Raw genomic sequence first — 12,081 nt, 5'->3', positions numbered from 1 at the left:
ATAAAGAGAACGAGCTCAGGAGTTCAAAGAGATGAGACTAAGTGTCGTCATTATTTTATTGTTCAAAGAACAAATCAAACTTGAAGCAGTCCGTCATCCGAATTGAGGCAATGTGAGTGAAGGCTGCAGCAGGAGGGGCCTGCGCCGCCCAGCTTGGGGAGTTGAAGTCTGCAGCAGTAAAAAAAAAATGCGCTGCCTCCAGGGTGGCAGGGAGGAAGCCAGGGTGAGGTGAGTGGAGATACACGGTAATAGGAATGGAGGGAGGGAGACATATGTGGTGTGCAGATGAGTTAAGTTTCTGTCTGTGTGTGTGTAAAGTCTGATGTTGCTAGACAACAGCATGTTGGGGGGGGGTAGATAGATGAGAAGGGTGAACCAAATTCCTTCATCAAGGCCGTAGATCCTTCTGGGGGAAGAGCAGGGTAAGAGTAGGGTTTTCAGTTAGCTGATTAGCTGTTATCGAAGCTGACTTTTTGGTTAGCTGTGTCCACCACTGCGTATGTCAGCCCGTGCTCACTTGTGGTCACAGTCTTGCCAGTGTAAATGGTGAACTTGAGTATGTAACAATTACTTGAAACAGCCAACACAAAAAGTTTCATGCCCCATTTTGTTGGCTTGTCCTTCAAATATTGAGTCATTCCAGTTTTTGCCTTTGTCGCCACCATCCTTTCATCCACTGCCAGCTCCCTCCTCAGGTGTAATAAGCCTGGCAGGCACTGAGGATGTCATCATAAAGAGGCCTGACTTGAAACAGTTTGTCATGACCTCCTGTTCCGTTTTTCTATCATTTTCTACATCCTCATCTGGATCACTTAGGTGGATGTTCCAGAATATTGATCCAAATCTGTCTCTGGACATTACTTTCAGTGGAAAGGGCACAGACAAAATATTATTTTGTTTCCTGTAGTCTTGGAGACTTGGCAGTGACACCAATGACATGTATATCAGAAGTCCAAAAACTTTGTACAGATCTTCCATTTCAATGTCTGTCCAGTTATATTTTTCCCTAATGCCTTGTTTTTGCAGCAATTTTATTGGTGTTGGTGCAAATTATTCTAATTGTCAGTTGCAAAAAAAAAAAAAAGAAAAAAAAAGAAAAAGGTGCTTTGGACTTTGGGTGGAAAGTGTATCAACCTGGACTCCTGGTGTTCTCCGAGGCTGAAATCTGCTTACTACTGGACCAGTGTCTGCTGCACATCTGAGCAGAGATCTGGATCTGGAAACAGAAGTGCACACTCCGACCCTCTGTTCAGATCTCCATGTGTACATTGCATTGGTGGATCCACCTGCTTTGGTTGCTCTTCCAGAACAAAAAGGGATCATCTCTTTCAGCACCAGAATCCTCACTGTCTGCTTCAGACTTTGATGACGCGCTGCGCGCTCCGTCTTCCTCCAGTTCAAAAAATAACTGAAGCGCTTGCTCCACATTCATAAAATGCCTAATTTTTATAAAAAAAAAAAAAAAAACAACAAAACACTAACCACACACACTTTCCACCAGTAACAAAGAGAAAACACACAACGAAAAAATTTAAATCTACAACCCCAATTCCAATGAAGTTGGGACGTTGTGTAAAATCTAAATAAAAACAGAATACAATGATTTGCAAATCCTCTTCAACCTATATTTAATTGAATACACCACAAAGACAAGATATGTAATGTTCAAACTGATAAACCTTGTTGTTTTTGTGCAAATATTTGCTCATTTTGAAATGGATGCCTGCAACAGGTTTCAAAAAAGCTGGGACAGTGGTATGTTTACCACTGTGTTACATTACCTTTTCTTCTAACAACACTCAATAAGCGTTTGGGAACTGAGGACACTAATTGCTCACAATTAGTGTCCTCAGCCGTTTTTTGAAACGTGTTGCAGGCATCCATTTCAAAATGAGCAAATATTTGTACAAAAACAACAAAGTTTATCAGTTTGAACATTAAATATCTTGTCTTTGTGGTGTATTCAATTAAATATAGGATGAAGAGGATTTGCAAATCATTGTATTCTGTTTTTATTTACATCTCACACAACGTCCCAACTTCATTGGTATCTGGGTTGTACATCTACCTAGTCTGTCGACTTGTTATAAAACAAAGTTATGGCTAGTAGGCTAAGATATAAATCTGGTTATTTGATATAATATGTAGAGGTTCCTATCTAAAGTTCAATTTGCTAGCTAAGTTATGGAGAGTTACTATAGAAAGAGAAATTCCGTACTGTACATGCTTTCTAATGGAAACCCCAAACTTAGATACTATCTATTAATATCTATTGAAGAACCATTTAAACTGAAGAACCATTAAAAATCTACATCATGTAAGAGTATAAATCCCAAACGTTGGCTATCTATAGTCAGAAGAGCTACTGTAATTTAGCCTATAACTAGCCTAGCACACCTTGCTAACCAAAAAAGCTAAATAAAGCCGATAACTAGAGTATAAAGCACAATAGTGTCGCTACACCCTACAATAACGATCGTAACAACCAATACTTATAACAACAAATTTTTCAATTCAATTTCAATTTATTTTCCTTTATATAGCGACAAATCACAACAGAGTTGCCTCAAGGTGGTTCACACAGGTAAGGTCCAACCTTACCAACCCCCAGAGCAACAGTGGTAAGGAAAAACTCCCTCTGAGGAAGAAACCTCAAGCAGACCAGACTCAAAGGGGTGACCCTCTGCTTGGGCCATGATACAGACACAAATTACAGAACAATTCCCAGAACAATTCACGGACGAATATACAAGAATTGCTTTTGATGCACAGGACAGGACGGTCTCCAACACAAATACAACTTGTTGGGGAAAGTGTAGGAGCACGGACCCACAACAGGGGGCGCAAATGAACGGACAATGGATAAAGCCAAATATAACACTTTACTGTTGTGAAAATGCACAACAACAACAACAGATTACAATAGTGAGTCAAATACAAGATGTCATGTGGGCAGGCTCGAAGATAGGAGACATCAGTCCGAAGTCGAACCGGAACCACACGATTTCCTCCGCCACCGAACCCTGGGAATACTGGAGCCGCCAAGTCCCGAACTCCCACCTGGCCACTGCCTCCGCGTGTCGGATCTGGTACTGCTGGCGAGGAGTAAACACAGTTAGAAGTGGGTGCGTGTGCACCCAGCAATACGTACGGTGGAAAACCACCTCCTTCTCTCTTCGAATAAAGAGTTAAAAAAAAACGCTCAAGCAACAAAGGGTTATTATCTCACAAGCAGCTGAGGTACGTTACCTTCAAGGTAGAACGATATCTCGGCAAAAAGGTGGAGATGTCGTCTGGCTGATAAACCAATGCTGATCCTGTTGAGTGGTGACAGCTGTCAAGGATGATGAGCGTCAGCTGTCACCCTGGCTGCTCCTGTTAGGCGGCAGCACCCTCTGGTGCCTGGAGCCCGCACTCCAGGCAGGGCGCCCTCTGGTGGTGGTGGGCCAGCAGTACCTCCTCTTCAGCGGCCCACACAACAGGACCCCCCCCTCAACGGGCGTCTCCTGGCGCCCGACCAGGCTTGTCCGGGTGGCGGCGGTAGAAGTCGGCCAGGAGGGCCGGGTCCAGGATGAAGCTCTTCTTCACCCAGGAGCGTTCTTCGGGGCCGTACCCCTCCCAGTCCACCAGATACTGGAAGCCCCGGCCCATCCGTCGGACATCCAAGAGCCGGCGCACAGTCCAAGCCGGCTCGCCATCGATGATCCGGGCAGGAGGTGGTGCTGGACCCGGAGTACAGAGGGGTGAGGTGTGATGTGGTTTGATTCGTGACACGTGAAAGACGTGATGGATCCGCAGCGAGGCCGGAAGCTGCAGCCTGGCCGGAAGCTGCAGCCTGCGGCTGGACTGATGACCTTGAGAATTTTGAAGGGTCCTATGTATCGTTCCTGGAGTTTAGGGGAGTCCACTTGCAGGGGAATGTCCTTGGTAGACAACCACACTTCCTGCCCAGGACGATACGTAGGGGCCGGGGTCCGCCGTCGGTCTGCATGGGCCTTTGTCCTCCTCCGGGCCTTCAGCAAAGCAGAACGGGCGGCTCGCCACACCCGACGGCACTTCCGCAGGTGGGCCTGGACCGAGGGCACACCGACCTCTCCCTCAACCACCGGAAACAACGGGGGCTGATACCCTAGGCACACCTCAAAAGGGGAGAGGCCGGTGGCTGACGACACTTGGCTGTTGTGGGCATACTCAATCCAGGCCAGATGGGTACTCCAGGCCGCCGGGTGCGCGGCTGTCATGCAACGCAGGGTCTGCTCCATCTCTTGGTTGGCCCGTTCTGCTTGCCCGTTGGTTTGGGGATGATACCCGGAAGAGAGACTGACCGTGGCCCCCAGTTCCCGGCAGAAGCTCCTCGAGACATGCGAGGAGAACTGGGGACCGCGATCGGAGACGATGTCTGTTGGAATCCCATGCAGCCGGACGACGTGGTGGACCAGGAGGTCCGCTGTCTCCTGGGCCGTTGGGAGTTTCGGGAGGGCCACGAAGTGGGCCGCCTTGGAGAATCGGTCCACTATCGTGAGGATGACGGTGTTGCCCTGGGACGGCGGGAGGCCCGTGACAAAATCCAGGCCGATGTGAGACCAGGGGCGATGAGGCACGGGCAGCGGCTGTAGCAATCCCGATACCTTGCGATGGTCGGCCTTGCCCCTGGCGCAGGTGGTACAGGCCTGGATATAATCCCGGACGTCGGCTTCCAGGGACGCCCACCAGAAGCGCTGCCGGACAACTGCCACGGTTCTTCGCACCCCTGGATGACAGGAGAGCTTAGAGCCGTGACAGAAGTCCAGGACTGCAGCCCTAGCTTCTGGTGGGACGTATAGTTTGTTCTTCGGCCCGGTTCCGGGGTCCGACAGATGTCTCCACTCTTCAAGAGCCTCTTTCACCGCAAGGAGTTCTCGATTGCCGACGTCATAGTTCCGTTCGGCCGGGGTCAACCTGCGGGAAAAATAGGCACACGGGTGAAGGACCTTATCGGTCTTCCCGCTCTGGGAGAGCACAGCTCCTATCCCTGAGTCCGAGGCGTCCACTTCAACCACCAACTGGCGACTAGGATCGGGCTGCACCAGAACAGGTGCAGACGAGAAGCGCCGTTTCAACTCCTTGAACGCGGCATCGCAACGATCCGACCAGGTGAAGGGGACTTTTGGTGAGGTCAGGGCTGTCAGGGGGCTAGCTACCTGACTATAGCCCTTAATGAACCTCCTGTAGAAATTAGCAAAGCCGAGGAACTGTTGCAGCTTCCTACGGCTAGTGGGTTGGGGCCAGTCTCTCACCGCCGCAACCTTGGCCGGATCAGGAGCGACGGAGTTAGGGGAAATGACAAACCCCAGGAAGGACAAAGAAGTGCGGTGAAACTCGCACTTCTCGCCCTTCACAAACAGCCGGTTCTCCAACAACCGCTGCAGGACCTGACGTACATGCCGGACATGAGTCTCAGGATCTGGAGAAAAGATGAGTATATCGTCCAGATATACGAAGACGAATCGGTGCAGGAAGTCCCGCAAGACGTCATTAACTAATGCTTGGAACGTCGCGGGAGCGTTTGTAAGACCGAACGGCATGACCAGGTACTCAAAGTGACCTAACGGGGTGTTAAATGCCGTCTTCCACTCGTCTCCCTTCCGGATCCGAACCAGGTGATACGCATTTCTAAGATCAAGCTTGGTGAATATCTTGGCTCCATGCAGGGGCATGAACACAGAATCCAACAAGGGTAAGGGGTATCGGTTACGAACCGTGATTTCGTTCAGCCCCCTGTAATCAATGCATGGACGTAGTGCGCCATCTTTTTTCCCCACAAAAAAGAAACCCGCACCCATCGGGGAGGTGGAATTGCGGATCAACCCGGCAGCCAAAGAGTCCCGGATGTAGGTCTCCATTGATTCGCGCTCAGGTCGTGAGAGGTTGTACAGCCTGCTGGACGGAAACTCAACGCCTGGAACCAAATCAATGGCACAATCATACGGGCGGTGCGGGGGAAGGGTGAGCGCCAGATCCTTGCGAAACACCTCCGCAAGGTCATGGTACTGCACCGGCACCGTCCCTAGATTGGGCGGGGCTCTGACCTCCTCCCTGGCCTGGGAACCGGGAGGAACCGAGGAACCTAAACATACCCGATGGCAGGTCTCGCTCCACTGAACCACTACCCCGGACGGCCAATCGATCCGGGGATTGTGTTTCAACATCCAAGGGAACCCTAGAATCACACGGGAGGTGGTCGGAGTTACAAAAAACTCGATCTCCTCCCGGTGATTTCCCGACACCACCAGGGTTACTGGTGGTGTCTTGTGAGTGATTGGAGGGAGTAGGGAGCCATCTAGTGCCCGCACCTGCACAGGCGAGGTAAGCGCCACCAGAGGGAGCCCTATCTCCCTGGCCCATTTGCTGTCTAGCAAATTCCCTTCAGAGCCCGTGTCCACCAGTGCTGGGGCCTTCAGGGTTAAATCCTCATAAAGGATTGTAACTGGGAGTCGTGTGGCGATGTGGGTGTGTCCCACGTGAATGTCTCGGCCCACCCCTAGCCCAGTTTCTAGGGGCGGGCGTTGGTGTTTAACCGCTCGGGGCAGTCTCTTAGCTGATGCTCTATCGAGCCACAAACAAAACACGCTCCGCGGGCCAGCCTCCTCTGTCTATCTGGTGCCCTAAATGTGGCCCTGCTCGTGTCCATAGCTTCGTCAGCAGGGGGAGCTGTGACCACACATGGCGCGGGGGCCGTGGAGCGTGGGGAGGGCGGAACGCGATCGGAACCAGAAGGGAGAGGGACGGCGCGTGCCCGGCCACGCCCTTCGTCTCGTTCCCGACGGCGTTCTTCTAACCGATTGTCTAATCGTATGACGAGATCGATAAGCCCGTCTAAATCCCGCGGTTCGTCCTTAGCCACCAGGTGCTCCTTTAGAACCAATGACAGTCCGTTTACAAAGGCGGCGCGGAGGGCAGTGCTATTCCAGCCGGACCTCGCAGCCGCGATGCGGAAGTCGACTGCATAGGCAGCTGCGCTCCGGCGCCCCTGTCTCATTGACAGCAGCACGGCTGAAGCTGTCTCTCCTCTATTTGGGTGATCGAACACTGTTCTGAACTCCCTCACAAACCCATCATATGTCTGAAGGAGCCGTGAATTTTGCTCCCAGAGCGCTGTAGCCCAAGCGCGTGCCTCACCACGAAGCAGGTTTATCACATAAGCTACTTTGCTAGCATCAGTCGCGTACATGACGGGACGCTGTGCGAAGACGAGCGAACACTGCATAAGGAAATCCGCGCACGTCTCCACACAGCCTCCGTACGGCTCTGGAGGGCTTATGTATGCTTCCGGGGAAGGTGGGAGGGGTCGTTGAACGACCAGTGGAACGTCACTGTTACGCACAGGGTCGACGGGAGGGAGAGCCGCAGCGGCGCCCGGAATACTGGAGCCGCCAAGTCCCGAACTCCCAGGTGGCCACTGCCTCCGCGTGTCGGATCTGGTACTGCTGGCGAGGAGCAAACACAGTTAGAAGTGGGTGCGTGTGCACCCAGCAATACGTACGGTGGAAAACCACCTCCTCCTCTCGTCGAATAAAGAGTTAAAAAAAAACGCTCAAGCAACAAAGGGTTATTATCTCACAACCAGCTGAGGTATGTTACCTTCAAGGTAGAACGATATCTCGGCAAAGAGGTGGAGATGTCGTCTGGCTGATATACCAATGCTGATCCTGTTGAGTGGTGACAGCTGTCAAGGATGATGAGCGTCAGCTGTCACCCTGGCTGCTCCTGTTAGGCGGCAGCGCCCTCTGGTGCCTGGAGCCCGCACTCCAGGCAGGGCGCCCTCTGGTGGTGGTGGGCCAGCAGTACCTCCTCTTCAGCGGCCCACACAACACAACTCCCATGTCTGGATGGAGCTGCACAAATTTAAAGAAGTATCTATTAATGTTCACAAACAGAACCGGTTATGTTGTTACCTATGACAGACGATGCTGCAGCCGGCTCGATAAGATAACGTTAGCCGCTAAATTTAGCTAATAGTACCCCACTTCTCCCTATTATTAAAAAACGATTAATATATATTCACAACCATAAAGCATACAAGATATAAGTACGGCAGTGAAAGGATACAGAGGTAGAATAACTCCTGGCTAAGAAGAGCTCAGGGCTAGCGGATGCAGCGGCACATAGGCCAGGGTAGTCCATAACTCATTAGACAGAGAGGGGTCAATGTGGGAATGATTGTACAGCAAACATCTTTAATAACATAAAAAAAAAAAAACCTGCATGCACAAGTTTGAATTTACTTTGGATCTTCTCTAATCCACACGGGGTCAAAGGTATACAGGGTCAAATATAAACATACATTCACTTAAATCTTTTAATAAGTGGTGCTGAAGGTTCTACAGTGTTCTTTAATGTGACGAGACCCATTAACTCCTCGTTGATGATCATGATTGACTGCAACTGGTAGTTTTTTGTTGTTTTTTTTGCCAGCATGAGGACGTGTTTGACAGCACTCACTGGCCTGAACAGTGCTCAGAACAATGGGAAAGTCTAAAGAACTCAAAGAAGATCTAAGAGAAATATAAATTTACACACTTTGGGAAGGTTTCTTTGAGCCATTTCTAAACACCTGCAGATTCCAAGATCATCTGTTCAAATAATTGTCCCTAAGTACAAGTTAGTCAGATCTGTCACCACTTGGCCAAGGTCTGGAAGAAGACCGAAACTCTCACCCCAGATAAGAGAAACTGGTTATGATGTTCAGGAACCACCAAGGCTCAGGGCTCCCATGAACTGTCCAACTGGCTGAAACATCAGTGACACTGTCAACAGTGAAGACAGTTTGCATCTCCATGGACTGAGAGGGGGCCAACCAAGAAAGAATCAACCTTCAAAGTCGACTGCAGCTGCCCACATGGAGAAGGTTTTATGGTCAGACGAGACAAAGATAGAGGTGGTTGGCCTCAATGACAAGAGATATGATTGGAGCAGTAAAGGTGAGGCTTTCAAACCTAAGAACACTGTATCATCTGTCAAACATGGTGCTGGTACCATCATGCTCTGTGGCTGTTTTGCTGCCAGTGGTAAGTGGATAGAGTAGAGAGAGGAAGGACTACCTCCAAATTCTTCAACATGACTTTAGACAAACAACTTGAAACTTGGCCACAGTTGGGTGTTTCAACAGGACAATGATCCCAAACATGTCACAACTGGTTCCGGGTTAGAAAAAGCAGGAATCTGGAAGGACCTTCCCAAAGCCCTGACCTCAACACTATTGAAAATTTCTGGACTACGCTTTCAGAGGGCAGTCCATGCCAGCAACCAACCAATTTAAATGAACTCTACCAATTCTGCCAAGACGAGACGACAAATATCAGCCAGAATGATGACAGAAGCGTGTTGATGGCGACCAAAAGGGACAGTTTGCTAAGAGACATTTAGATTTGAGTCTGTATGTATAATTTTGACCCTGTGTAGATCAGAGAAGAAACAAAATAAATTCAAACTTGTTCAACCAGTTCTTGTTTTTTTAGAGCCATTAATGATGTTTGCTGTTCAGTCGTTCCACCCTAATAAAAGAGCAGTCCAAAGACATCATTAAAAGCCCAAAGTCACCATGATGAGTAGATGGAAACATCTGACCACAATCTACCTGAGCTGAACAATGAGGTTTTGTCTCCAAAATCAAATATTTTGCAAAAAAAAAAAAAGAAGCACTGATTGTTTGTTGCAGAATGCTGGGGAACAGAAAGATAAATATCCCTCGTTCTTCTCACCAGAAGAATGACTGTCCTTAACCAATACAAAGAAAACCATCAAAGAGTAAGAACGCTTTCTATTTTAATTTCTAATGCCACTTAACACCATTTTCTTCTTTTACTTCCTGGTGGCCAAGTGGTTAATGCGCTTGGTTTCAGTTCAGAAGGCTCTGGGTTCAAATCCCACCCCTGCCACATTTCTCCATGTAATGTGGAGTTGTGTCAGGAAGGGCATCCGGCGTAAAACCTGTGCCAGTTCAACATGCAGATCTCCCTTGGATTTACTGTGGTAACCTGAGTGAAAACAAGGGAGCAGCCAAAGGGTTTTACTTACTTTCAGAAACCAGCTGAATGAAGGTTTTTGTACGTTCGATGAGGAGATATTTTTAAACACTTCAGTCGATGTGTGAAGTGTTTTACAGTTCAGAGCGCCGCCGCGTTCTTTGTTCTGCTGTTAAAATAAGCAGCTCTGCTGATTATAAATATCTGACAGGCTAAATATACACCCAACAAAGAAACAGGGAAGGTCAGAGGTCACGCTGACAGACACCACAATTTTAAAATCACCTAAAAGTCACTTCCTGTGGTTTAGTTTGATTACTTTTGATATTTCACTCGACATGTTTAGGTGTAGCTTTAATTTTGTTCTGTTTTTAGTAATGATTTTTATGACATTTATGGAGCTGGAATATATTCATCTTTATATTTACTTCATTGAACCTGGCTGCCAAATTAAAGTTAAAGTTATTTTAGGGACGTGGGGATGGACTGGTTGTCTGCCTGGCTGGTTGCCGTCCAGGACTCTCGGTGGGCTCATGGTGATGCCCGTGGCGACGGCCGTGGCGATGCCTGTAGCCAATAGACGCTCCAAGACTCAACTTGTCTGCTTTAATTCTGAAGCACTTTGTAATGTTTATGGAACATGGTAAAAAAAAAAAACTTATGTTATAAAAATTGTGAGTTAAGCTGCATCTGTTTCAGCAAAATGCAGAATTAACTTTGTATTATTTTTATTTTTTGATAAAGCTTTTATTCTATTTGTTATTCTTGTTTTGATCATTATATTTTTCATGTTTTCTCCCTAAAAATTTGCAAAGATGAATGTTTTTTTCATTTTATTTTTAAACTTTGTTTTCGTTTTTTTTGTTTTTTTTTTGTATTTCATAGATTTATTGATTTTTTTAAAATGTCTTCTAAAAAGCTTCTGTTTTAAACATTTTCTTAAATGTTTGTTCTGTAATGTTTTCATAATATTGTTACTGATTCAAAATATTAAATAAACACAAAGTAATCTGAAAAAATCAAACAAAGCCTCCAAATTAAGACAAACAATGTACAGAAAAAATTAAAATCACAGTATTACTGAAATTTTCTACACTTTATGATATTTTCACTTAAGTGTGACAGTTAAATTGTTTTAGGTCTAATAACAATCTCATGACTGAAAAAAAAAACGATCATTGTGATTTTTCTTATTATTCACAACTACTGTAGGTTTTGCTTGTCAGGAGAAATTATGTCCTTCCTGTCAACTATTGTATCTTAAAACTCAACAACGATTAAACTCTGTCTAATTTTTTTATCCCTTAATCCTCACAGCTTTGCCTGCTAACAAATAATGTATTTCTGACTTTTCTAAATCCCATTTTTTTTAATTGAATTTTTGGTTGCAAGTAGGAAATGTACAAAAGCCCTGAAATGCTGACATCACCCACTAGATGGTGACAAAAGTTACTCAAATGTGCGGCAAGGTCACAGCTGTTAATTCATTTGAGAAGTTAACACTTGGCGAACATAAGATGGGATGACAGCCAAGATTCCACTGATGATTGCGTCCCTTGTCCTTATGGAGAACGTATTGTTGTTGTTATTATTATTATTCTTGTTATTATATATTAAAGATAATGTCAGGATGACACATTATCAAATTTTAGTGACTAAAAAAAGACTTGAAAATGTGGCGTGACAGCTGTGGTTGTGATGTCACAGCTGGGTGTGGACTGATGTGTTTGTGCGTCCCGTCCGCCTCCTGAGCTGAAAGAGGAACGTGAGACAGTAAAGTTTTGTTGGGATGCTTTTTGTTTCTGACTGTCTGTAATCTTGTCTGCATATTTTCTCTGTGCACATCAACCATCAGACTAAAAACAGGAACTATGAAACCTTCGACCTACAGAACATTGACTTCAGGAGAACACCTAAGGTATAAACTTGCATGGTCAAATGATGCACGCCGCCCAACCAGTCTCCGAGCTCGCCCAGTAGTAGCCAAACACCAGTCAGCCCCGCCCAAAATCCAACCCAGCTCCAGAAATAGACTCTGAACTATCCTGGTGGCACGTCTTCTCTCCACCATCACGTT

General features: G+C 47.0%; 1 protein-coding gene across 2 annotated transcripts in view; it reads left to right on the top strand.

Moving 5' to 3' along the window:
• The window catches only part of LOC117511350 (glutamate receptor ionotropic, NMDA 1-like), a 170,047-nt gene that overhangs the window by 61,563 nt on the left and 96,403 nt on the right, over window positions 1-12,081 (top strand). Inside the window, exon 5 of one of the 2 annotated variants that reach the window (XM_034171388.1) lies at window positions 11,860-11,922. The exons of the other annotated variant lie outside the window; for it this stretch is intronic. Coding sequence (XP_034027279.1) covers window positions 11,860-11,922 — 63 coding nt within the window. The remainder of the gene's footprint in view (window positions 1-11,859; window positions 11,923-12,081) is intronic. 2 annotated transcript variants of the gene reach the window in all.

This window comes from Thalassophryne amazonica, chromosome 5 (assembly GCF_902500255.1).
Source record: "Thalassophryne amazonica chromosome 5, fThaAma1.1, whole genome shotgun sequence".
Lineage (NCBI taxonomy): Eukaryota > Metazoa > Chordata > Actinopteri > Batrachoidiformes > Batrachoididae > Thalassophryne > Thalassophryne amazonica.
This window is presented reverse-complemented; position numbering and strand designations above follow the sequence as displayed.